Genomic DNA, 27,126 nt, shown 5'->3' with positions numbered 1-27,126 from the left:
TCTTAATTTATTTTGATTATATAATGATATTTTTAGTTGGCAAACACTGACCGTATACAGTTCTATGTTACTCCAAATCATATGTTTTTGGTGATGTTGATTTTTAGGTTTCAGTGGCTGCACCGGAACGCCCGCTGATTACATACTGTAAAATGCTTACTCTTGTAAACTTGTCAGTCGCTGGGAGAGAGTGCTGTTGTCAATAGTTGACGCAATATACTGTACATCTATCGAGTGTTATCCCCTTCCTCAAAGACCAAGATGAACGTTATCAGATCAGGAGCTCGGAGTTCCTAAAAGTTATTTTATGTGCTGCTGACAGAAGTTGTCAAAACTCTACCGCTTTTGAAAATAAAGTCACGTCGGTTAAAGCAGAATTATCCATTGCTGGAGACTTGTATAAACTGTAACATACTGCTCAACATGTACTCATTTATGCCCCTACATGTGTATTGGCTTTACATGAGCTAGACTCTTAACTGTAGTGGAAGGCAGACCATTATAACACATTATAACACCTTTGCACTTTATATTCGGTTGTGCAGGGATTTCAGTGGGGATCTGGTGGAATTATAATGCCCGAGGCACTTAACCCGTTTTTATACCTGGAACGGCAGATTTAAATGAGCAGAAATCAGTCCAGTGATAGTCCTTTTATTGTTTAGAGGGCAATTCAATTCAATTTTATTTATAGTATCAAATCACAACAAGAGTTATCTCAAGACACTTTACAGATAGAGTAGGTCCAGACCGCACTCTATAATTTACAAAGACCCAACAATTACTGTAATTCCCCCGAAAAGCAAGCATTTAGTGCGACAGTGACGAGGTAAAAACTCGCTTTTAGGGAGAAACCTGGGACAGACCCAGACTCTTGGTAGGCGGTGTCTGACGGTGCCGGTCGGGGGGTGTGATGAACAGTGGCGATAATAGTCACAGTAAAGATAATGGAACTATGACTAGAAATAGTAGTTGTAGTAGTTCATGGCGTAGCAGGGCGTTACAGGGTGTAGCAGGGCACTGCAGAGCATAGCAGGGCGTAGCAGGGCATAGCAGGGCAACTGTTCATTAATGGTTTGTCTGATCACCATTACAATGCACACTCCTTTAGCTCAATATTCCTCCTCTGATGGTGTCCTTCATGTAAAATGTATTTCTAACGGTATTAAATCATCCATAAACTCACCTGTCTATTAAAGGTCCCATATGCGCTTTTTTGGGGGGGGTTCATACTTGTGTTTTGGGTTTCTACTTGAACATGTTTACATGCTTTAACCCTTGTGTTGTCTTCCCCATCGACCATGCAACTTTTTGTTGTTCTGGGTCAAAACTGAAAACTTGAACTGTAAGACCCTTTTCTCGCTTTTTCCAGCGTTTTTGTCGATTTTTTTTTTTTTTCTTGACGTTTTTTATTTAATTTATTTTTTAACCACATTTTTACGAAAAAAAAATTCTGATGTCTTTGTCGATTTCACTTTTTTTTTTTTTTGACGTTTTTGCCACTTTTTTTCAACATTCTTTTATCAGTTCTTTTCTTCAAGTGATATAAAATTGAATAAAAACACCCAAATTCAATGAAAGTAGTGAACTGATCACTTATTTGACTTGTGGAGAGTGTTGAAACCTCCACGTTATTTATTTTGACAATTTGGATGAAAGAAACCCAACATTTCTCATATAGACACTTTTTTTTAATGAATCAGGTCAAATTTGACCCAAGGACAACAAGAAAAGAACAGAACAAAAACAAGAAAAGAAGTTATTTTTCTCATATTGTCTGTCTGAATATACATGCATTTACCCTCTGTCTAAAACGCTCCGTTTTTTAGCGCCTGTCTTTTTAAGTCCTTCCTCCCAAAAAAAGAAATCCCAGTCAGCATTTGTGGGTCCTCTGCGCTCTTGCCAATTGCAGCAAGAAACTGCACCGTAGCTGCACTTCCTGGCTGTACATACATAGTATAGTTGTGACATTATAACCGTACAGACCACCTGATGGTTTCTGAATGTGGGCTGTGTGCGTTTATCTGTGGATTAAGCATTTTGATACTTTCCCAGTATTTATATAGAACCTCCTGAACTGATGTATAATCACAAAAGGCATGGAAATCTCACCTTTTACAACGTAGGACCTTTTAATATGTAAACGGGGGTACTCCACCAATTTTACACATAAAGGTCAGTTGTACTGGTCATGGTTAATGCTGCTTAAAACCTTTGTGTGATGTATTTTGTTTCTCTGGAGGAGTTTTGTCGCGCTTTGCGTAAAAGAAAATAACCGGTGATGTAATCGGTTATCTCGGCTCGAACTCAGAGACGACACATTTCTAAAAAGAAAGCCCGCGTTTTTCCAACATGCATGTATACAATGACATCAACACACTTTACAATGAGGAAATGATACAATACGTTCCGTGAAGATCAAACCGCAACTTTTTAAATGTTTCTGCCAACTTGTTCAGCGTTCAATGTTTTCTTCTTTCTGGAACTGTCTCATCACCACCCACAATTTATTTAAAATAATTTCATCTGTGAGCTGGTTGGGCTCCGCTTTGCTGTTATCTGTCATGTAATTTAAATACATTTTAGTCAACATCAAATACCCCGGGCTTAGTTTAAGGGAAACATCCCCCCCAAAAAAAAAAGTGTACTCCTGGATTTAAATATTCAGAATTTAATATTAAGTGCTGCAGCCAGCAGATGAACACAATGTAGGTATGATATCAAAAAAGTGTGTAACAAATGATTTATGTAACTTTGAGGCCACCTAAGGGCCAAATATGAGGGGGATATTGGAAACATTTAACCCTTGTGTTGTCTTCCCCTCGACTATGAAAAAAAAGAACTTTTAAGGTTATTTTTTTCAACATTTCTATCACACAATTTTTGTTGCTTCGTCTGACGATTTATCGCTTATTTTCCAAAGTTTTTGTCACTATTTCGAAGTTTGGGGGCGCTCTCTCAAACTTTATTGACAATTTCTGCTGTTGTTTTGGACGTTTATTTCAAAAACAATTCACACTTTTCACAACGTTTTGTCACTTCTTTTGACATTTTCGACACTTATTTAAACGTCCCATATTTCTGATATAAAAAAAACTAATTGACCCGAGGACAACATGAGGGTTAAAGCTGGCAATAAACCTTGACATTCTTCACAACGCAAGCCCAGCCCCTCCCTCAAGCCCAGCCCCTCCTCAAGCCCAGCCCCTCCTCAAGCCCAGCCCCTCCCTCAAGCCCAGCCCCTCCTCAAGCCCAGCCCCTCCTCAAGCCCAGCCCCTCCCTCAAGCCCAGCCCCTCCTCAAGCCCAGCCCCTCCCTCAAGCCCAGCCCCTCCCTCAAGCCCAGCCCCTCCTCAAGCCCAAGATTGCATTCCAGCGACAGCTCTCTAACTACTTGCTTATGATAAGGGTAGCACCGCTGCACTCACCGTCTCAGGGTTCAAGAGGGATCCTGTGTCATGTAGTTGCTTTTTCTCCACAAAGCAGAGTCGGCCGTGGACGGGCAGACACGCGGTTACGGCTGTGACACCAGACAGGGTTGAACGTGTTGCGTTGGAAGAAAAGAAAGACTTATGAAGAATGAACAACAGCCACCCGGAAGTAAGTGTTGTAATAATGAAGCAAGACAAACAGGCGTGTTAGCTCAGGTTGTGTCCAGTTACACTAGCAATTGGTGGAAGGTAACGTTTAATAGCTGTGTGGGACTTTGGTAAATCTTTACTGTGGAGCCTGATGTAGTCTGTAAATATATATATATATATATATATATTTTAAAAGACCATAAATCGCAACATGCCGCACACACGTAATGTGATACACACACAACTTGTCAAACAAACAAAAGCTTGTCCTATCTGTCAGACATCACCTGACGTACAGGAAACAGAGTTTGGGACTCCTGCCCTGACCAAACAAAGGAGGATCACCTACTTCTCCAGCGGGGAAACTCTGGAGGAGGATGACAGTGAAGAGGAACAAGAGGAAGAAGAGCAGTCATCCAACAGATCTCCCTTCAGAGAACCTGCAGAGAGGGTGGGGCATTATCTAGAGAGAAATGTCACGTTTGATGTCATTGAGTGGCCTTCGTATCATCTGTTTGTTTCTGTCTCTTCTTTCTCAGACTAGGTTGTCGTTCAAGAAAGTGGCCCTTCTAGTTGGAAGGATTTCCCTGCTGAGTACGTAATGTGACAGTTAAATACATACAAAGCATAGTAAATCAATAATAGGCCTAATTATAGTTATGAATTTAGTCTCACCGAGTTAACTACTGTATGCCGTTGTTGCCAAAATTAGCTTGCGATTTCCTTGGAGAGAGACTGGCTGGTGCACTAGGACTGAATGCAGCCAAATACCAGTATGCCATAGATCAACACCATCGTGACCACAAGGTAATGTCAAAATACACTGGCAGGCCTATGGGTGGTTATTTTTCTTGTATGTTCACTCTCTGTTTCCTCTATCTTGACCAGACAACAAGCAGCAAAGCCACAGACAACCTGAAGGGAGAACAGGCAGCCGCCACCCACCTCTCTCCTGGACTGGATGGGAGGCATTACGGCGCTACAGGAGACGTAGGGTGCCCTGCTGGTTCCCAGGAAAGCTGCGACGAGAAACACATGGACACAAGCGAAGGCTGTCACAACAGAGCCTATCAAGCAGATGAGGATTAGTTGGATTAAAACCAAAGGACGAAAAAAAACAATGGAATAAGAGTTGTGGTTTGATTAAAGTGTACTGTGTAAAAAAAAATAATACAATAATGCTTGCCTAAAGTATCGTCGAAGCTGTTTATAGTATGGTAATGCTACAAGAAAACTATATGAGGAAGAATTTTTTTTTTTTAAAGAATTCTAAACTGTCAACAAGGATGGGATTCGAACACGCGCGTGCAGAGCACAACGCAAAAGGGACTGCTAAGAGGGGCAAAGGAAAAACAAAAAAGGGGGGGAGGGTGGAGAGAGGAAAAAAAGAGAAGAAAAATGAGAAATTCGCCAGTTCGATCCTCGATTGGAACGTGTCAATGCAAACTCTTACAAAGTGCTATAAATGTATCAAATATCGCTTAAAAACAGATACAAATAGGATTGGTAAGAATAATAATGCTTTGTTGGGATAATAATGCTTTGTTGTGATAATAATAATAATAATAATAATAATAATAATAATAATAATATGAGAAAAGAAGGAGAAAATGAAGATTAAATTATGTTATAAATTAATTTTTAATTAAATACTGGTTGGGCCAACAAGGTGCACACTCTTGCCAGGATTTGCACCTGGAATCTTCTACCCAAAGGAGGGATGTGTTACTATTACACCACAAGAGTTTTTTGTTATTATTATTTTTCTTTTTATAACACAAACACCAAAGGTGTATGTGTTTTTTTAAAGAACACAAACCCCTCCAATAAAGAGGTGTACGTGTATGTGTGTGTGTGTTTGTGTGTGTCGCACTGCTTGCTCTTAAGGGAATTACTGTAATTGTTGGAATTGTTGGGGCTTTGTAAATTATAGAGTGTGGTCTAGACCTACTCTATCTGTAAAGTGTCTCGAGATAACTCTTGTTATGATTTGATACTATAAATAAAATTTAATTGAATTGTTAACATAAACATAGATAAACATAACAAAGATAACACAAACACTTTGACCTGTGGAGCACTGGATGCTGCTGTCCCTGCCTTCTCTGCTGACTGGGAAAAAACAAACTGGGTTTACATTTAAAGTACATTTCCCCTCAGCCTAACAATACTCTGCACCCAAATAATGACATACTCACACTGTTTAACAACATATTTCAGGAATATATGTCCATCCAATGAACGGTATAGCCCACCCTATCAAATGACAAATATGTTGACTGGTAACAGTAATTCATTTCACAATTTATTTTAGTCAGAAAGTTTGTAACCTGTGACTAAACGGTGGCCATCCAATCAGCGACGAGATTCGCATGACAACCTTATGCTGTATGATGGCAAAGGTCACACACCAATCAGACAACCGTGCATCGAGGCAGCAATTGTTGATTGGATGCGTCGCAACATCGTTTCTTAGGAACTGATTGGCTGTTTCTTTTACCCCATGTATTAGCAATGTTCGGATCTGTGTTAGGACTTGTTAGGAATCGTTAGGATGTTGTTTGGCAGTCCATTTGCTACAATAATGCTTGTCTAAAGTATAATTGGGGCTGTTTATAGTATGGTAATGCTACAACAAAACTATATGAGAAAAAAAAAAAGAATTCAAAACTGTCGACGAGGATGGGATTCGAACCCACGCGTGCAGAGCACAATGGATTAGCAGTCCATCGCCTTAACCACTCGGCCACCTCGTCCACGTTGCAGTACACCTCCACCAGATCAAATATAAACAATATTTCACATTTCTGTTGGTATAATAGCTATGAAATCGTTGCCTTTTGCGAACATTTAAGTCTTAAAAGCTGTTTCATGTTAGTGAATCTAACGTTCGCTATGGCATGAACGTTCCTTGCTGACGTTAGCTAACGTGCTAGTAAGCCATGCTAATGTGCTATTGAGCCAACTAACGTTACGAGTAAAATTTCAGAAGTAGTGCAATAAATCTGCGTCATCTGCAGTTCCCCCTCTTACATCCCTAACCTAGCACAATACAATACATACATATGTACATACATACATACATACATACAACAATACATTAACCTGGTTACATTTGAGTAACGTTGTTTGTGAGTGCGACGTAATAGGTAAAGTTAACGTTACGTTTTTTTTTACGTTAGTTTAAGTTTTCTGCAACACCGCTAACAATAAATTGAGTATATTGTCAATACACCACTGCTCCCATCTGTCTCAAGCGTTAGCTAGCTACGTACAAACCTCTGAAAATGACATCCAGTCATTTAATTAAGATTAAAGATTAAGTCAAGGTGGGCCTGATCCCCCAGAGAGCGTTCAGACAATAACAATACATGTTTACACTTTAAACTACTAAACAGTGGTCTGCAACATTAAAAGCTGCCAGTTTACAGCACTGCGACTGGACGAGACAGTGGATCATAACTTCTGTGCTTCTGTCAGCATTGTTCGGCGCAGCTCTGTGCTGCCTTCACGTAAACGGGACGTCAGAGCATCATCTTAAATGAGCTCTGTACTTAAGCGTAAAGCTGCGTTCAGATAAAAAAAAATCGCTGCAGTGTGGTGCGAGTCGCGCGACGTCCTGTTGTGTTCGTTAACCCCCCCCAATGTAGCACAAGTGGACTTTATATTTCACAGTAACAGTTTTTCGTCAGATCGTTTATAGAACACAAGTTACACAATGTTTTCTACTGCACCTGAAGGCAAGAGAGAAAGAAAAGAGACAAGCGAGAGATAGACGGTGCTTCGTTGTTTGCAGAGCCGTGGGAACATATTTTGAATTGGGGGTGCTGACAAATTTCCTGAGTGAAGTTTTTATCCTAAGTCAACCACCACACACCAAACTGTTGTGATGGAACAAATTGTGATGGATGCAGCATCCATCACAATTTATTGAACTGTATAGACATTCAATTCATATAAATAGCCTATCGAAGACCATAATTAGCCTGCCGTGGGCTACTGATCCCCAAACACCGGGAAATAATAGACCGTTATCGCTATTCAACCAAGTTACATTTATTTCATACCCATACTGTCAAGATGAAGACAACATATCTCTATTTATTAAAACAAAGGCCCTTCGTGGTGTCAAAACAGTACTAAGGCTTCGGTAATAAAACTGGAACACAGGTACACGCTCCACAAGCGAAAAAACAAAAACAAGAATAAAGTCCAAAATCCAAGACGGAACAAACCAGGCACGGGTAACGCATGATATAGACACACGGCTACGACAATGGTACAGAATATGCCTACTACAAGCTCAAACACTGAGCTACAAAACACAAGGGTAACACAACAATGAATTATATTAAATCAAATCAAAGTGAAGCCAGTCAGCCCTGACATAAACACTGAAATAGAGAAATGCAGCCTTAAGTTTTTGTAGCACAGCAATAGCAAATTAAAGGCATAGAGATATTGGGCCTGCGTGTTAAGCTGGACCAGGCGCGGAGCTGTGGGCGGGCCTGGACGGGCTTGGGCCTAATAATTTTATAACAATACGGTAGGATAATTAAAAAATCGGTGTGACCTCATTCTGGTTTGCCAATACGTACCCTAAGTAGGCTTTACACGAGTGTAAAAAAAACAAAATTATCTCCAATAATTCATATAAACTTCCAGTTGAACTGTTACTGAACAGTTGATACATCATGCCAATTTACTACACGGCAGCAGCATAATAATAAACCAGCATTATCACCTTGTGTTGCAGTCATAACACAGTCAAAAATCCTCCAAAACGTCTAGCAGGAAAAGTGTGACCCCGAGGCTGGTAGCACTGAGTTGACGGTGATGCTCCCTCTGCGGCTAGCCTGCTGCTGCTAGCTTGGTTTACGAGATTGGCTCCCTTTCATCTGTTACTTCAGTCAGTTACAGCTGAGTTTTCTGCCTCCGGTCTTTTACACTTTTTAGCTTGTGGTTAATCTATAAAGAAATCCAAAATGCGCTTTTGTGCCATGGCTAGCTAACTTCTGTACTGTTGACCAGCCGGGAAAGTTTTCACAACTATCTTCACCACTCATGAATGAGCGTCAGAGGCGCACGGCGCGCCTCGCTCTTGGCAAAATCGCATAGACAGTACAGATTCGTTCTAATCAATACTGTTGTTCGCGCCCGATTGCAGTAGTGCTACATTGATGTTGCATTGACCAATGAAAACCGGTGCATACATACTGTAATAGACGTGACCGGCACGAAAGCTTGTCAGGCGTAGCAACAGTAACTAGGGAGGGCGGGGCTTAGCGAAGGGTCGGGCGGGACAGCTGTCAATGTGGAATGAAAACACACAAACACACTAAACTTTGAATTTCTGATTGGGCGGGCCAGCTGTCAATGTGGGCGGGCCCATGCCCGTCCAGGCCCGCCCACAGCTCCGCGCCTGCAGTTATCCTTAATACAATATAATATGCAGTGTATTGTAAAAACCGCGTAGAGTCAAATATTTTTTTCCAGTCAAAATATGAATCCGTAAAACCAACAACTGGACTAAATTTGGGGTCCATTTTACCTCTTTGCATCCTATATCTCTTCAAATCAGGACTAAATGTACTTGTAAATTGAAGGGATTTACACAGGACAGTGCTTCCTGGGTATTTGTGGCCATCTAGTGGTTGAATTAGGTAATTTTAAAAACACAAGAGACAAAGTGACTCCTTCGCTTGACTTATAACAAAAGCACAGCAGTAATTACATAGGCTGATATTAAAAATCACAGAGGATAAAAACACAATGAAGTCATAACACTTATTTCCATTGTGGTCATCTAGCTAGTAAAAACACGTAGGCCTATCACCCCACAATATAAAACAGCACAGGGCAACAAGTGCAGGCAGCACAATCATCATATTTATAAAGGCAGGCGGTGGGATTGCCATGTCAACATGTTTCTTTATTTGTTGGTCATAAAAAAAACATCTAAAAACATTTGGAATTGAAATTTAGAATGCTACATGTTACTTTGTAACCATTTGGTTTTAAGGCCACTTTAAAAACGTGCTCAGAGAAAATGATTGAAGATTATTGAAGATTATTCCTCTGGGCCTACTTCTAAACTGTAGACAAATGTGTTTTTACCCATTAGACCAGAGATCTTCAACAGGGGGGACCCATAGGGGGGGTCCTGAGAAAAAAAAATCTTTTGAAAGTTTCTTGTTTAAAAAATTGAAATGTCTGAAAATATACATTAATGTGAATGCAACATTTTAATAACAAAGATGAATTGGCTTATTTGTGGAACAAAATATCCTCCTGCAAGGCGGAGGGTGGGGGTGTGGCCTTGACCAACTGCCACTTTGTTCGTTTTGAAGCTCATTGACATATAAAATGGACCAACAGAGCCCGTTGCTCTGGACGGAGACCAGTGAAGGATATTAGAAGCACTTTTCCGGTGAGCGCTGAGCATTACTGAGCAGCCTCCAACTGAGAGAGACAACGTAAATGTGACGTGAGCAACCTGTCTGAAAGTGTGAAGTCTTCTGGTAGCTGTGCCGAGAGAAATCTCAATCATTCCCAATCTTACAGAGAAGGAGAGTGTAGGTATATGTAAGGAGATAACATGGGCACAGGCTAATTATTGCTAACTAAAATGCTAGTTCACATGAGTAATTAAACCTAAACAGCTAACGTAAGTCGAAACTGCGTGCAAGCTTCTCCTGTACTGTACGGTAATTCCTCTACTATGCTACAGCAAGTCGCTTGGTTATGACACAATTGTTAGCCTATTTTTACAAAAACGTCTGCTACGGAGCATTAACGTAAGATACAAGGTAATGGAGCCTTTTATACATTGTCGTGTTTCTTTAGAAATAATTAATGGACAAATAGAGTCGTTAAACGCTTCAGATCAAAAGTTATTCGAAGCTTACCGCCTTGGGTTAGCTTTGCTTCAGAACTCAAACCTCTTATGGCTCCATTTAGATGCTACAAAGCGATCACCTCCCGTTAGCATTCCATTGACTGCCATTCATTTTGATGTCACTTTGACAGGGAATAACTTTACGCGCTGTATAAATACATTTTACTTACTTACTTACTTACTTACTATATGTGGTCCCTACTCGGTCTCTCTTTCAGCGAAGGGGTCCCCTGGCATTAGACTATTAAATCTGGCTATGATTTTCTCTAAGTAGTGAAAAATAAGTAAGTACTTTGATACCATGTTTTTTTTCTTCATATATAGCATATCAGAACTACTCATCCCTTACAGCACCACCAGACCCCTTAGATCGGCCCACGATGGCATGGTGGCTGTGCCCCGGTAATGGAAAACAAAGGCCTGGGACAGGGCCTTTCTGTAGAGGCTCTTCAGAGTCTGTGGATGCTTCAACTTGAGACACACTTTTATTCTCTGGCTTTTAATTGTGTTTTAGCTGTTTTTCTTTTTTCTTTTCTTTCTTTTGTTTTTATCTCTTTTACTGGGTTTTTAATTTGTGTTTCAACTTGTGTCTATTTAAAGGGATACTTCTCCGATTTAGCATTGAGCTTTGTATCAGTACAAACACGGTAGTATTTTCCCTGAGATTAGAGATCTCTGTATTGTTGGTCTGGAAAATAACCCTCTGATGACGCAAAAATCGCCGTTTTCCGTCATCTGAGCCATTTCTGCCCAGAGGCAATGGACTACAGCCAGTATTAGGAGCTACATCCGCATGTTTTCAACCCGCCCATAGTGGGTTGGACTGTCGTCTTTATCCGAACATTGCTGAAGCAAACGTTTCACCACATCTGTGTATATATGTATCTTTATGTGTGTTTTATGCTTGTATACATATGTTTGTCTTTGTGAAGCACTTTGGTGCAAAACTTGTTTGCTTTTAAAGTGCTGAATAAATGAAATAAACTGAATATTTTTGTTATTTCTTTTCCATCATCATTTCCTCATATAAGTGACCCTTTTTTACAGTCAAGATCTTTTTAATTAAAAGGCTCAAGATGTGTCCTTGGCTGAACTTTTAATATAACACTGCACATACCATACTATATATTATTTTTCACACTCTGACCTCAACCAATTTAGCCTCTTTTTTCTTATGCAACAGTTATTTTGAATGTATATATTCGTTTCTGTATATTATGTTGATTTCATATTAAGGTGTTATATGTTTTTTTATGTATGCACCATTCACCAAGGCAAATTCCACATAATTGTAACTTATTGTGGCAATAAAACCCTTCTCTGATTCTGCACCCACATCAATCTATTTCTAGCCTTTTGCAGTTTGCTTGAGTTGTATACCAGGAGATGGCAGCATCATCTAAATCAGTGGTTCCCAACCTGGGGTCCGGGCACCCCCAGGGGGGGCGGCAAAGATCTCAGGGGGGGCGCGAGTCTTTATCTGGTTTGAGGTTGAGGTAAAAAAAGAAATATTTGCACGTTAAACAAATTATGGTAATACACTAGCATATATAATGTATACAAAAGTCTGTATGAAAACTATATATTTTGTTGTATCCTCGTTTTTCCTGCCGCCACGGCATCACTATTTTATGAATGAAACATGGCGGAGAAACGAAACAGTGCTGATAACTGCTCTGTATCAAAAAGGAAAGTAAGGCTTCATCTCGAGAGTTACCTCAACTTTGGTTTAGGGGGGGGCTCAGCTTTTCTTAGACATGAGTAGGGGGGGCGCCAAGGAAAAAAGGTTGGGAACCACTGATCTAAATGACTTTGGACTAGAGCTCCAGCAAATGTGTTAAGAAAGAATGTGGGCAGCTTTGTTCTGTTGTCATGTGCACAAACATGTCTGACTGCTGGTCCTCTCTTCAGCTGGAAAATATTGATACCTTTAAGCGCATAGACTAAAATATACTTATTCAGTCTTTCTTTTTCCTTAGTGTCTTTACATTTTACGTTTATACTTATTTTAATGTCATCATTTCTATGGCTTTAGTGTTTATACTTGAACATGGTTGATCTTGTTTTGGCAATAAAACCCTTCTCTGATTCTGAATCGACATCAATCTATTTTGAGCCTTTTTCTGTTTGCTTGTGGAGCGTTGTAATAATCCGGTCTACCAGGAGATGGCAGCATAATCTAAATGAATTTTGGACTAGAGCTCCAGCAAATGTGTGAAGAATTGGTGCTGTGAATATGTAACAGCAGAGCAGCAGCTACGTGACATTTGAAGATGACATAGTATTTAGGGTGACAATGCTAGCGAGTAGTAACCTGACTCCTCCAGATGGATTGCTTCGCATTTGCTCGGCATATCTATCTGGGAACTTTCCGTTGGAGAACTTTTGGGAAGGGGCGGAATACTGGTTATTTGATTGGATGAACCATCTGTCTATCACCTATGTTGGTGATAGACGGGCCAAATCAACCAATCAGATCCACGAAGCGTATGAAAATACAACCACAAGCCCGCCCCTGCTGCTGCAGGCAAAGCATAGCTCGTAAGCTCAGCATGCAAGCAACATGTCGGTAAAGGAGATTTGCCGTTTGTGTAACGAGAATTTAGGAATAAAAGTCACCGTTTCAGGTTCCCGGACCATATTCCAAAAGAAGGATCCAAGAGAAAAAAAGCATCAGCGAGCGGCTAACAGAATTAGGGCTACCGATGGCTGATAATACTGGTTAGCTGATTGGATAAACCATCTGTCTATCACCACCTAACCCACCTCAAAACCAACGCTGATTGGCCCGGTCGTTTGGCTAACGGCTCCAAATTTTCTCTGCCTCAAGATGCCAGACTGATCTGCGAGTGGAGAACTGGAGCTCGCCAGATCAGGACGGTCTCACGAGGCTAAGCGAGTAGTATGAAAGCCCCAAAGTCCCGTTCTTCTTTTCCTAAACCCAGCTGTCCCATTCTCCTTTTACTAAACCCAACTGTCCCGTTCGTGTCCCGTTCTTCTTTTCCTAAACCCAACAGTCCAGTTCTTGTCCTGTTCTTCTTTTCCTAAACCCAACTGTCCAGTTTTTGTCCCGTTCTTCTTTTCCTAAACCCAACTGTCCCGTAAACATACCTTTTATAAGCCCACCCACGACCTTTCCCTAAACCTAACTGCGTCAAAAGTAGAGATGGTCCGATACCGGTATCGGCTCCGATACTGCCTAAAACGCTGGTATCGGTATTGGGAAGTACTGGAGTTTATGCACCGATACCATGTAATAAAGCTCTAAAGAAAATCTTTAGTTTATTTAATGTTCTTTTTCCGTTATAACTGACTGTCAAACTGGAGAATAAAAGAAAGTTCTACGGCATTCATTGTTTGTGTTTGTTCATGTTTCACTAAGAGTTTAACCTGAGCCAGACAGACAACAAAGATATAATTAATATCACGTGCATACAGGGATAGTAGTATACAGCTGTTAAAACATAATAAAATATATGACACACTGGTATCGGATCGGTACTCGGTATCGGCCAATACGCAAGTTCAGGTATCGGAATCGGTATCGGGAAGCAAAAAATGGTATCGGGCCATTCCATTCAGTGAAAAGTCTGAACAAAGCTTCTCTCATCCAAAATAATTTGCCTCTTAAATTGTTACACTGTTTTCCTTTCTGAAAATGTATCTGCTTAAACCAACCTTGAACCAATCCTCCTTTCCTGTGGCGCCTCTTTCTTATATATCTACTCTCACGTCATCTATTTGAATGGAGTGACTGTTAGAAAATGTATATATTCTTGTGTGCCAAATTAAACCTTTAGACCATTGTGAAGTGAACTCTACTTCAGACAATTGGTCTGTCCAGAAAGGTGGCTTTGCTGGCTACCACTCAATTCTTTGATTTACTTTGGGGAGGGCTTTTAAAGCCATATTTTCACCTGATAAAAACTAGGGTTGCACCATATGAGGAAAATATGCGATAACGTTGTTGAATATCGTAATAATGATATTACTTGCGATAAATTAAGTACGTGGAGGACGGTTGCCTCCGCCGAAGTTCATTAATACCTGACAATGGACACCTCAAAGGGCATTAAACCGCTTATACCATGGTCACTTGCCAAATACATTTTTAAATTAGTTTATGTTTTAATACCTGAAACAATCATTCCCATCCTATAAGGTTCTTATGCAATGCAAATGTTGTTCACTCCTCCAGGAAATAGGAAGGACCTTAGATACGACTTGCCACGCTTAGCAACGGGAGATATTTATGGTCCGCTCAGCTCGTAGAACCCTTCAGCTTAGCTACAAGCCAGAAAGCTAACGCTATGCTAGCAAGATTCAAAGTCAATAACATTGTGTACAGTTGGCAATCAGTGAAAATAATTTGACAGTATGTTGAACAACAAGACAAGCTAGCTATCCAGCCATGTCATTGTCCCCAAAACAATATAAAGATTTTCACGAACAATGTTAGGCTACTTTCGGTCGAAGCCTTAGCTAAGTAGCAAGCTAAACGGTAGCTATCGCTGATACAAAGTAAGTAAACCCTTACTTATTGTGTTAGATTTGCCATAAAGCTGATGCCAATGCCAGCAACATTAAGCCTAACCTAAACAGTTATTGTACATACCATTTTTCAAACAGTATACTAACTGAATTTAGGCTATGTAGGTTATTGTATTTTATTTTGAAAAGTAGAAGCCCGACGGCACCAGGCGGGAGGCTCCAGGCAGCAGCCGTACAGCCTTGCATATTTTTGTCAAACTAGTGTGAAACGCCAGTGTTGCCGCATTTGTTTTCTTTTTTCCAGCGGCCCAAATCGGCCCAAGAGTGCATCGGTCTTTTTGGCATTTCACCAAAACCTTTGTGGGATGTTACATGTTCCATGGGATGTTAAAACGAAATCCGATAATCCGCCACATAACAGACACAGGTAGTGTAAAAAAAACAAACAAAAAAAAACAGCATGCCACTGCAGACATTTGTAGGATTATGGCCACATGTGAAAAAAATGTATTGAGTTCTAAGATTAAAGTCAGAATTCTGACTTTTTTTCTCAGAATTCTGGCATTAAACTTAGAACTCAAATATATATTTTCACATGTGGCCCTAATCTTCTTCCGTACTTTTGCACATGTAGCCTACACTTGATGAATCAGCTCACCAATCAGTAACACAGTTGAGTCAAAGTCCTTCAGTTACTCTTTATACCCAGCATTAATGTTTCAAGGGCTACAGGTCTTATCTTGTTAACGTCGTGCATATTTAAAGCAAAGCAGCAGCGTTTACCTGACACAGCGTGATGATGGAGCGAGTGCTGTTATTGTTTAGCTTAGCGGCCCTGGCCACTTCATTTACTGTAAGTAGATATATTCATGACTTGGTAAGCATGATGTGATATGGCATTTAACTGACGACTTACACTGGTTTTGTTTTCTTCAGATACCGGTTTCCCCTAAGGTTCATGGTATGTCAAAAACATTCTCTTTCTTGAAAGACAATAAGAGTTGTTGAAAGGCTGTGGAAAGAGACTGAGCCGTGTCTGTGTTTGTGTTACAGAGGTGTATGAGAATGGCGAGGATGAGAACCCAATCCTTAACCCGGGTGAGCTACAACATCTCAGTAGTTTCAACTGTTTCTGTATTTTAGGCGTAATTTATATTGTGTGGAGGAGTTCAACCCCCCCTCCCACCCAATAATCAAAACTGGGCTTGTTTAAAAGTATTTGTTCCTTTTTTCAGGTTTTTATCGTCTTTTCCGAGGTTATTTTTTTGACAACTTTTGAAGTTTTTGCCGCTTTTTCCAAAATGTGTTGCCTTGTGATGTTTTGTTGCCTTTTCTGTCTTTTTTTAGCTGTTTTTGTCACTTTTTTTAATACACGATCTCAACCCCCCCCCCCCCCAATGTTGAACCCAAAGTTACGTCCTTGATTTACTGGAATAATGTGTAAATGTTTGTTGCTGATCTAACTATAATTTGTTCTGCAGGGTCAGACGCCAACCTGTTTGAAGGGGACATTTTAATTCCAGTAAGTTGTACTTTGATGGCTATATTAACCTTTCAACTTTAACTATATTATCCCGAAGGAAATTTGATCTGCAGCAGGCACTGAATCACATCAAGGTCCACGACACGTACACATTATTGACAACAGCAACAAGTACAAATAAAGGCCACATCACAAATTAAATCAAGGTATAGGCCTGTAACAATTGTTAAATCATTTTCTAATTGTCAATTGTCAAATTTTTTTTTTGAATAATCACATTTTCTTTGTTTAACTACAATGAATTGCTGATATTAGCTATGATTTTAGGGCGTGTAACTGGAAGTTGTTGATTATTTTTAGATGTGCCAAATTGTAATTATATTAATATCTGTTGGACTATATATTCAATATAATTTCAATTGTTATTTTTTGGCACTTGACCCTATACCTGTTCATAGCAACAAATATGACAGTTAGAAAAAGGTTTTATGATAATAAAGAGGCATGGTTTACTTTTAAGGCTGTGTACCTGTGTTATTACATTATCTGGGTCACATAACAGTGATAGCCACAAGATGTATCCTGGGATTCATTCAAAACTTTAATTTGTTTAAAAAAAGAAATGCATTAATATATCTTTTTAAATTGGACTTAAAGGACAAATCTGGGTACGGACACATACAGAGGTACAGAGTCGACCGTTCTCTGGGATATGTTTTCATGCTAATCCAATGTGACCAGTTTTAGCACAAACTGCTAATTAGCTTATAATGCTAGTCTTCAGGGCAGAGGGTAAAGTAAAAAGAAATCGCTATTTCTTTACCACCTACAAGGCTCAAAATAGCACCACACTTCCACGGTATGTAGGTATAGAAATAACGATGCATGTAATGGAACCGAATTTGTTCCGTTCCTATCCCCTGACGACTCAGCTATCCTAACCTTAACTACTCAAAGGTCAATGCCTAACCCCAACCAATCGGGGCTGCTTCGTAGGGCGGGACTTGCCTAGAAGTTGCGTGGGATCCAAAGGAACGCGGTAGAGAGGGGCAATATTCCGAGAAAAAAACGTCTGAATTTCAAAGACTAAAGTCGTAAATTTACAGAAAAAGAACTCGGATATTCTCTGAGATTCTCTGATTGGACCCTTTGGCGGGCTGGTTCAGGCTCACCAGGCCGTATGTTTGACACCCCTGTTACACTGTAACTACAGTGATATATCTTAATCATAATCTCTGCAGACCCATAGTGTTAATTTCGTCAGACGAGACAAGACTAAATATGTTCGTCAACGACCTTTTTTTCCATGACTAAGACGAGACGATGACGAGACTGTGCCAATGTCCAAAAACGCTGACTAAGACTAAATTAACATGCATTATTGTTGAAGAAAAAAGACGAGACTAAATGTTTTGCATAAAATAAAAACTAAGATAAAACCTCTCTGCATTTTCGTCTACAATCGTCTCTACTTTTTCATCATGAGATAGAATATTCAGTTACTGAGACCCGGTGCTACGGCACCGACAGGTGCCCTAACGACCGGTATCTACCGGACCGAATAGCAACGCAGATTTTGGTGCCACTTAAATGCCTGCGCTTCTCTCTGATGCTCCTAAACGGACGTTAGAGTCAACCGAAACATCGCTGCACGGGGCGCTAGTTAACACTACACTTGGCAGCAGGTAACGTTAGCATACCGTTAGCTAGCAGTTGGATTTAACACCGTTAAAATGCTGACAGATAAACGCTGTAAAGGTTTGTCTCTATTTACAACACGAGACGTACGACAGTCTGCAGCTGCCGTTGTCTGAAAAACAACACATGTTGCGTTCACTTGAAATACGCCTCGCCAGTTTCGTGCTGCATTTATTTTAGTGTAAAATATCCCTTTCCCATGCAGTGGTTGTTTTTGTCCTTTACTGATGAAATAAGGAAGAGGCTCAATATTTATATAACTTTATATAATTTAATTATTTTTATAACTATTTGACTGAAATGGTTATCAGAAATAATTTATTTAAAAAAAAAGACTAAAATGTTTTGACTAAAACTTGACTAAAATGACAAGACTTTTAGTCGACTAAAACTTGACTAACAAAATTTTTTGGCACAAGACTAAGACTAAGACTAAATTTAAAATAGCTGACAAAATTAACACTACAGACCCATCACATTCTGGTCACAAACTATTCAACCTCCTTCCCTCTGGTAGGCAACACAGGGCACTGTTCTCCAAAACCAGCCGACACAGAGACAGTTTCTTTCCCCAAGCAGTCACTCTGTTGAACAGAAATCAGAAATAGCCCCCACCCTTACATTGAACAAAGTCAATCACCACAGTTCTGCTCATCTACCTCATGTCTATTTCAATCACAATATTGTTATAAATATATTATCATTGCACTGACCTGCCTTGCACTGTACTTCCCTCTCTTTTTGTATATTTTTTATAAAATTGTAAATTCTATTGTATACTGTACACTAACAATATTTTTGTTATATTCTCATCTCTGTTTTTATTCGTAAAATGTTAAGTGTTGTACTTTTAGAGCAAAGATTACTGGAGTCAAATTCCTTGTTTACTCAAACCCGGCCAATAAAGCTGATTCTGATTCTGATATCAGTGAGATACCAAAATGGGATTTATTGTGTGCATGTGTGTTTATTAGCTTTGATTAAGTTTATGATCACAGTTTCCATTATGTGCTTTTACACCTCTTTTTATTACAGGCAGGAAGGAATGCCATGGTTGACAAAAAATACAGATGGAAATTTCCAATTCCTTACATTCTTGGTGATGATTTGGGTGAGTTTCTTTTTAATATCAAGTACACTGTCATTTACAGTGGTGGAATGTAACTACTGTACTTGAGTACAACTTTGAGGTACTTGTACTTTACTTTTGTCATTTCTTTTTCATGCCACTTTCTACTTCTACTCTGCTACATTTCAGAGAGAAATATTGTTCTTTTTATTCCACTACATTCATCTGACAGCTTTATACTGGTTACTTTACAAATTCAGATTTTTGCACACAAAACACATGTAGTTTATAAAATACGATGTTTTCTAATAAATGAAACTATTCAACAATACAACGGCCTACAAGTCCAGGTGAAATCTTTAGACCATTAAACACTTAGTTGATTGACATAACTGTTTTGATCGTTTCCAGTTTCTAAAATTGAGGAGTATTTTTACTTTTAATACTTTAAGTACATTTTCCTGATGATGATTAAGTAACAATCAATGCAGGACTTTAACTTGTAACAGAGTATTTTTACAGTGTGGTATTTCTACTTGTACTTAAGTAAAGGATCTGAATACATTATCTACCACTGCTCATATATGTGGCCCAGAGTTGGCCCAAGCTTGTGGCTCTCATCTAATTCCAATCGAGTCACAGAGTTACATTTCGATTAGAGCTGGGCGATAAAAATCAAATATCACGATTTTCTTGACCAAATACATCAATGTAGATATTGCGGCGATATTGTATGGTTGACTATTGGTGCTTTCACAAAATATTAACACAATGAGATTTTTCTAAATAATCATCCCGCTCCAGGGTTGGAATCCGACCTGTGACGATTTCCTGCATGTCTTCCCCCTCTCTCTCCCCTTTCTCACCTATCTGTCCTGTCAAAAAAAAAATCAGCAGCAATGTGGATATAATAACTAAGTAGATAATGGCAAATAATAAAACAGTATAATATCAATATATTGCCCACACCTAATGGCGATCTTTGAAAAACTCAAGACAGTTGTTTAACAACACTTAAATGCTGTTCTGGGGATTATTCCAGAATCCTCAAAGACTCTTCTAACCATAGATATTGTTCTATATCTATGCTTCTAACCATCTGGATGAAAACATGTTCTGTCCTCTGACTGTTTGTTTCACTCCTTCAGATCTGAATGCCAAGGGCTGCGTCCACCAGGCTTTTGAAATGTACCGGCTGAAGTCTTGTATCGACTTCAAGCCCTATGAGGGAGAGAAGACGTTCATCAAGTTTGAAAAGAAAGGAGGGTATGGCTGCGTTTGCAAAATTAAAAATATTGGAATGACTTTATATCACTCTGTCTACATAATGTCACACCGTTTTTGTCTCTGTCACCATCTCTTGCTAGTATCCTGCGCAATCACATTCATATACCGGTATAGACAGAATCACTGTGATGCAGCGCTAACACCAAAAACCAAGTCCAGGTAGACAGTTGGCCGTTGATTTGAATTGCGGAGATATGTAAAATCAGTACATACACAGTAGTAGATAGCCTAGTGTATATAGCTTTTTTTTGTCTTGTTTTTATCTTATTTCATTATATTTATCATTCACTCACTTTTTTCCTTTGCTTTTTGACTCTGAAAAAACTTGAACTGCATTATGGGATCAATAAAGTTTACCTAATCTTATCTTATCCACTGAAATCAGCTTTAATCGTAGGTTTTAAGGTCTCCCTAACTTTAATCGACTGCTACTACTGCTACTATAGGTGTTTCTCCAGCGTTGGTGACCAGCAGAACGGCCAGATTCTGTCTCTGGGGCCAGGTTGTGACCACAAGGCGGTGATTGAACATGAGCTACTCCACGCTCTGGGATTTTACCACGAGCAGTCCCGCACAGACAGGGACGACTATGTCGACATCTGGCTGGATCAGGTTACACCGGGTATGTCTAGAAACTTCATACTCCGTCATTTTCTTCTTTTGTCATTCGTGTTCTGTAAAAAACAAAAACGTATTTTATTATTGAAAGTAATGCTATAAAATAGAATGTCATTAACCTACAGTATGTCTCTAAGCCTTATTATGGCATTTTGTGTGGTAGGTAGGAATGACTAAATCAACTTCAAACTTCCTGCAGGACTGCAACACAACTTCAACAAATACAACGATGACTACATCACCGATCAAAACACGCCGTATGACTACGAGTCCGTCATGCATTACAGGCCCTTCTCCTTCAATAAGAACGAATCCATCCCCACTATCACAACCAAAATCCCAGAGTTCTACAATATCATTGGCCAGTACCTCGACTTCAGCAAGATGGATGTCCTCAGGCTCAACCGGATGTACAACTGCTGTACGTATATGTTGCAGGGGTACATTTCTATGTTGATCTGTTTTTCTCATCAGAGTTTTTAGGGAGTAGGATTCAGTGTGTACCATAGACTGTAAAAATAATGGAAGACGCTTCCGGGGCCTGCAAAGTGAAGCCAATGCGGAATCGCTTTAATCCTGCATTCTATCTAATTTCCAGCAGTTTACAGAAGTCTATGGGAAAATGCTCCTAATTATCACTTGATTTAATACCTCAGTAAATGAGTTTGTGTTCTACTGCAGTACATGCATATTATAGCATGGTACCCAGAGGTCTGCGTTTACCAATAAACCAATGGGTGACGTCACTGCTGCTACATCTATTATCTATACAATCTATGGCAGGGGTGTCAAACTCATTTTCCCTAAGGGCCACACTGGAAAAAGAGAATCACACCAAGGGCCAGACATGTAGAGTTTATTGACGTGCTTTTGTTACTGCATCTCCCTTCTTTTTAAACATTTTGGTAGCTTTTTTTCCTCATTTTTGTTCCGACTTTTTTGTGGCTTTCTCAGACATTTCTCACCTTTTTGTAAATGTATTGCTTTTTTTTGACATGAAGCTCTACAAAAAAAGTTCCTCCGCCATCATAGAATTTAGCAAATCAAGCAAAAAAACAATGATAATTTTTTTAACAACAACCTGTTTCACAGCTTGAATATGAAAACTCTCAGAGTCTCAGAGTTAGCAAATCTGCCATATTTGAATGTCAGGTAATTGCAGTTTCAAAAACACTTTCCTGTGTTTTTGGTTTGGTGCACAACTAGGCGGGCCAAAATTTATTGTGAACCCAAATTGATATACGGGCCGGATCTAAATCTGCAAGGGGCCGGATTTGGCCCGCGGGCCTTGAGTTTGACACATGTGGTCTATGGTGTGTAAAAAAAGCCTGCTCAGCACAAAATGAGCCAAAACTTTGAAATGACTCCAATTCCAATTCTTTTTTTTCTTCTCCTCGTTTTCTTTTTTCCTTTCTTACTTGCTCTATACTTTGCTTTTAAAATAATTGTAAAAAGCAAAGCAGTTACATATTGCATATAAATGTCAAGACTTGTGCACAAATCCTTTCAATAAAAATATTTGAAACATGTCTCTCCAAATCCTGACCCCCTTTTCTCCCCAGCTGGTCCTCTCACCCTGCTGGACCAGTGTTCCTTTGAGTACGCCAGCATCTGCGGGATGATCCAGGCCTCCTCTGATGATGCTGACTGGGTCCATACCAAGAGCAGTGTGGGTGCAGAGGATCATACACTGCTGGGAAAATGCAGAGGTCAGAGTTGAATAAAGTCTCTTTTAAAATCCTGAATACAGATTATTCTCAGTTCAGACAGAACTGACAGAATCTTCACTCTCTAGATGCTGGGTACTTTATGCACTTCAGCACCATGACTGGGAAGCCTCAGGAGTCCGCACTGCTGGAATCGCGAACCCTCTACCCCAAGAGGAAGCTTCAGTGTCTGCAGTTCTTCTACAAGATGACTGGAAGTTCCTTGGACAGGCTGGTGATCTGGGTCAAGATAGATGACGGCACAGGCACCATACGTAGAATGAAGAAAATACGCACCTTTTATGGTATTTATTAAGAGGGCATGTTTGTGAAAGGGACATGTTCACAGCAGCTACCTGGCCCTGAATAAATACACAGCTTTGCATCAAGGCAAATATTCATTTGAACATTTGTTTAGCTGCTCAGCTGGTTAAAATAATTCAAATCAAGTTATTTTAAGACATCAGAAAACATACAAGTTAGACAGTTAACAGCATTGTTCACACACAGTCAGACAGACAGGGGTGACAGGTTTGGAAAACTGACGTAAAGTTTGCCACTGCGTCATTATTTTAAGGGATAGTTCAACACTTTGGGAAATAAGCTTATTTGCTTTCTTGCCGAGAGTAAGATGAAAAGATTGATACCACTGTCATGTTTATATACTAAATATGAAGATACAGCCAGCATATTATTAGCTAAGCATTAGGACTGTATTCAACCAAAGAAAATCTTGGTCAACTGAAATTCTATTCTCAGCTGGAAAAAACCGCTGTGCATCAAAAGCGCTCCAGCCCTCCCAGCTGGGTGTTTTCAGAAGAGTGCCTGGCATTTTCAGCTGGAAAAAAAATTCTTTGTTGGACAATCGGCCTTATGAAAGTAACACCAGTGATTGTCCGGCCAATAAGAATTTGGTCGTACAAGAGCATGTTGACCAACCAATTGACCAGCCATCCTGGAGACATCAGCCCTACTTAGCATAGCGTAAAAACTGGAAACAGGCAGAAAAAACTGCCTTGGCTCTGTCCAAAATGCCAACAGAACACTATTCTACTTATTTGTGTTTGAAAGGGCATACTTTTTTTCCCTCTGCTAGCATTATGAGTAAATGGCCAAACAAACTAATGAAAGAGGTATGAATGAGGATGAAATTATTATCATAATATTTAAATACAAAAGTGAGATCCAAAAGAATACCTGCATTTACCGCTCATCGCCATAGGTGCTGCCAAAAACAATGGAATGGAGATCTTCATGATTGTAACTTTAAAAGACAATTCCGGCGCAAAATGAACCTAATTCAAAGGAATTGTCCTTTAACATACAAATAATATTGCCCCACATAATAATATTTGCCATCTCGTCTTTTCCCTTTGACACAGCGGATTCTGACCACACCTGGAAGATTGCCCATGTCCCAATGGAGGTAGGGGCAAAATTCCGCTATGCTTTCCAAGCGGTGCGCGGTGAACCATCTGCATCTGCTGGCGGCATCTACATCGATGACATCAGCCTCTCCGAGACACGCTGCCCCAACGCCGTGTGGAGGATCCAGAACTTCTCCAAGATCATGGAAACGGCTGACACCAACACAGTTATCGACAGCCCTCGCTTCTACAGCCCTGAAGGCTACGGTTACGGTGTCCGTATCATGCCATTGTCGAGTTACACTGATTACACAGGGAGTTACACCGGGCTGTACTTCCACCTGGCCAGCGGGGACAACGATGCGGTGATGAAGTGGCCAGCGGTAAACAGGCAGGCCACCTTGGTGGTGATGGACCAAGACCCTGACATTAGGCTGAGGATGTCCACCGCACGCAGCCTCACGACAGATATGAGGATGAGTGAGTACCCCTTATCCATTATTACCAGAGGGATTAAGACAGTACAATAAATGGTGGAATGTAACTAAGTACATTTACTCAAGTACTGTACTAAAAGTAGAAATTTGCGGTGCTTGTACTTTATTTCTACTACGAGTATTTTTTTCTTTTCATGCCACTTTCTGCTTTTACTACGCTACATTTCAGAGAGAAATGTTGTAATTTTTACTCCACTACATTACCGACAGCTTCAGTTACTTACTTTACAAAGTAGATTTTTGCACACAAAACACATGTAGTTTAAAAAACATGATGTTTTATTGTAAATAAAACTACCCAACAGTATACATGCCTACAAGTCCAGCTGAAATGATTAGCTGATTAAACACTTAGTTGATTGACAGAACTGTTTTGATCGTATACAGTTTCTGAAATGTGAGGATTTTCCTGCATTGAGTCCTTTTAATACTTTAAGTACATTTTCCTGATGATACTTACACACTTTTACTAAAGCAACCTTTTCAATGCAGGACTATGAGAAATGAATACTTTATTTACTACTATACACTGAATACTTTACTTGCACATAACACCTGCACATACATATAAACCTCACTAGCACATAGGCCTACATATATACTGGTACTAACCACTTGCACATACATGCATACTTCACTTGTGCATACATATCTACTTCACTTGTATCCATTTATGTTCAAGTGAAATATGCATGTATGTGCAAGTGAAGTGTATATGTATGCACAAGTGAAGTATGTGCTGTTTGTTAGTACCAGTATATATGTATGTGGAAGTGAAGTATTCATTTCTGGCTTAGGCGGCTTCTCATATAGGACTTTTACTTGTAATAGAGTATGTGGTATTAGTACTTTTACTTAAGTAAAGGATCTGAATACTTCTTCCACCACTGCCTCTGATGAATATTAATGTCTTAATCTTTTCGATAGTTGTGATATGACCGACCGACTGACCTACCAACATCCCCTTCCTAAAAACATTCAACCATCTATACTATTTTACTTTTAATAATATGAAGGCACAGGTTGTTCTTTGATGACTACATTATCATTGAAAAAGTGGGGTTCACTGCTGACATGGCAGCTTTGTGTTTTTGTGTCCTCTAGCATCCGATGGAAAGTTATTTTGGGACAATCCCTCCAAGGTGGGGAAGTACGACCCTTCCTGTGGTTGCTACAGAGGTGAATCATGGGGCTGGAGGAACTTTGTCAAGCACTTTGACCTCAGGCGGCGCAATTACCTCAAGAACGATGACCTCATCATCTTCATCGACTTTGACGGTTAGTCAACTCAATTTTATTTATAATGTCAAATTATGACAGGCGTTATCTCAGGAAACTTGTCAGATAGAGTAGGTCTAGACCACACTCTGTAATTTACAGAGACCCAACAATGTTGTTACAAATCTTGGTGTTTTCTTGTTCTATATTGTTTGTGTTGCGGGCCAGAGCGCAGGCATGACAAGTGATTATTTCTTTGTCCACAGATATAACATCGCTGATTAACACAGAAGTTCCCATTGAACCAAAGGAGTAAGGTGACACAGGATTTTATATCATGATTAACTAGAGGTAAGACATCAGACACTTTTCTATTTCACATATTATGTCGTTCTTGTATGTGAAGTTACTTTGTTTTTTCATTTGAAATATTCAGGGCAACATATGCAGCTGGGATGAAAAGAACAACCTGTGAACACGAAGAAAGGATGATACATTATCAGAATTATAAACCTAATTTAAAAAAAACGTAAAATGTAAAGTTAAAATATATAAATAAACTTTTGAAATGCATCATAATTTTGAACACAGAACTTTTCTCTCATGAACCTTTGTCTTAATAAAAACTATTAATCCAAGCTATTAAAGGACAGGTGGTGTGTTTCTTTAGTTTTGTGATTTAAAAGTGGCTGCCTTGTGAGTGACCATTGGAGACCATGAAATTAGAGGAACGAATGCTTTAGGTTTTAAATTGATAAACTAGTATTTACATGGTTTTCACATGCCCGTGCATATATGAATCTCCAGAGATAAGTGTTCGGTTGCCAGGGTAAAAGGTAAAGAAAAATTGGCCTACCTGTCACCTCGCTGCCACGGCACTGCTCCGATACCCGTCACTCAGTCAGCTCGACCACCGTGGTTTGACAGTGGTTAGCGTCGGTGCTCCAATGACAGTTCATTGTACATTCATGTAAATTAGCCACAGAAAAATGGAGAGATTGTTGTAAATGCTTACATAGAAATAACTCTTGATTGATATATTTATTTGATCAACGTGACACAATTTAAGTTAACTGCTTCTAACCACTACCACAGCTTCCATTTCAACTGAAAATGACCTAGCTTGGAATTTAAAGACAGAACATCTTGGCCTCTGCTGCCTCAACTTTTTACTAGTGTCTCTTGTAAGTCCCTGAACTTTATGGAAGTGCAATA

General features: G+C 39.6%; 3 protein-coding genes and 1 non-coding gene across 7 annotated transcripts in view; 3 read left to right on the top strand and 1 right to left on the bottom strand.

Moving 5' to 3' along the window:
* The window catches only part of brox (BRO1 domain and CAAX motif containing), a 27,103-nt gene extending 26,726 nt beyond the window's left edge, over nt 1-377 (top strand). For all 4 annotated transcript variants that reach the window (XM_028604904.1, XM_028604906.1, XM_028604907.1 and 1 more), the window contains one exon: nt 1-377. This exon is cut by the window's left edge and continues 1,410 nt beyond it. The gene's annotated coding sequence lies outside the window, so the exon portion shown is untranslated.
* A 2,975-nt stretch (nt 378-3,352) lies between these two features.
* LOC114573439 (protein FAM177A1) lies at nt 3,353-5,424 on the top strand. Its single transcript, XM_028605641.1, has 5 exons — nt 3,353-3,598; nt 3,860-4,030; nt 4,119-4,173; nt 4,292-4,386; nt 4,468-5,424. The coding sequence occupies exons 1-5, from the start codon at nt 3,578-3,580 to the stop codon at nt 4,666-4,668; spliced, it is 543 nt and encodes a 180-aa protein (XP_028461442.1). The 5' UTR covers nt 3,353-3,577; the 3' UTR covers nt 4,669-5,424.
* An 829-nt stretch (nt 5,425-6,253) lies between these two features.
* On the bottom strand, nt 6,254-6,335 carry trnas-gcu (transfer RNA serine (anticodon GCU)). The gene has a single exon. It is a non-coding gene; the product is annotated as a tRNA-Ser (tRNA).
* Nucleotides 6,336-15,764: 9,429 nt separating this feature from the next.
* mep1a.1 (meprin A, alpha (PABA peptide hydrolase), tandem duplicate 1) lies at nt 15,765-26,422 on the top strand. The gene is made up of 14 exons (XM_028605854.1): nt 15,765-15,821; nt 15,905-15,929; nt 16,022-16,066; nt 16,450-16,490; nt 19,185-19,260; nt 20,367-20,484; nt 20,952-21,127; nt 21,323-21,544; nt 22,686-22,832; nt 22,919-23,134; nt 24,212-24,676; nt 25,798-25,971; nt 26,178-26,262; nt 26,348-26,422. Exons 1-13 carry the CDS (start codon nt 15,765-15,767, stop codon nt 26,225-26,227), a joined length of 1,812 nt encoding a protein of 603 aa, XP_028461655.1. The 3' UTR covers nt 26,228-26,262; nt 26,348-26,422.
* Nucleotides 26,423-27,126: the final 704 nt, after the last annotated feature.

The sequence above is a fragment of the Perca flavescens genome, chromosome 18 (genome assembly GCF_004354835.1).
Source record: "Perca flavescens isolate YP-PL-M2 chromosome 18, PFLA_1.0, whole genome shotgun sequence".
Taxonomy (NCBI): domain Eukaryota; kingdom Metazoa; phylum Chordata; class Actinopteri; order Perciformes; family Percidae; genus Perca; species Perca flavescens.
Note: the sequence above shows the minus strand (reverse complement) of the source record. Positions and strands in the feature narration are given on the sequence as shown.

What these genes read in the sequence shown, in the direction of transcription:
- LOC114573439 (XM_028605641.1), top strand. Translation starts at nt 3,578, where the DNA reads ATGAACAACAGCCACCCGGAA. An exon ending in TGAACAACAGCCACCCGGAA is followed by an intron (nt 3,599 to 3,859) that starts GTAAGTGTTGTA and finishes CCTATCTGTCAG; the next exon opens with ACATCACCTGACGTACAGGA. An exon ending in TCAGAGAACCTGCAGAGAGG is followed by an intron (nt 4,031 to 4,118) that starts GTGGGGCATTAT and finishes CTTCTTTCTCAG; the next exon opens with ACTAGGTTGTCGTTCAAGAA.
- mep1a.1 (XM_028605854.1), top strand. Translation starts at nt 15,765, where the DNA reads ATGATGGAGCGAGTGCTGTTATTGTTTAGCTTAGCGGCCCTGGCCACT. An exon ending in AAGGGGACATTTTAATTCCA is followed by an intron (nt 16,491 to 19,184) that starts GTAAGTTGTACT and finishes TTTTTATTACAG; the next exon opens with GCAGGAAGGAATGCCATGGT. An exon ending in CAACCGGATGTACAACTGCT is followed by an intron (nt 21,545 to 22,685) that starts GTACGTATATGT and finishes TTTTCTCCCCAG; the next exon opens with CTGGTCCTCTCACCCTGCTG.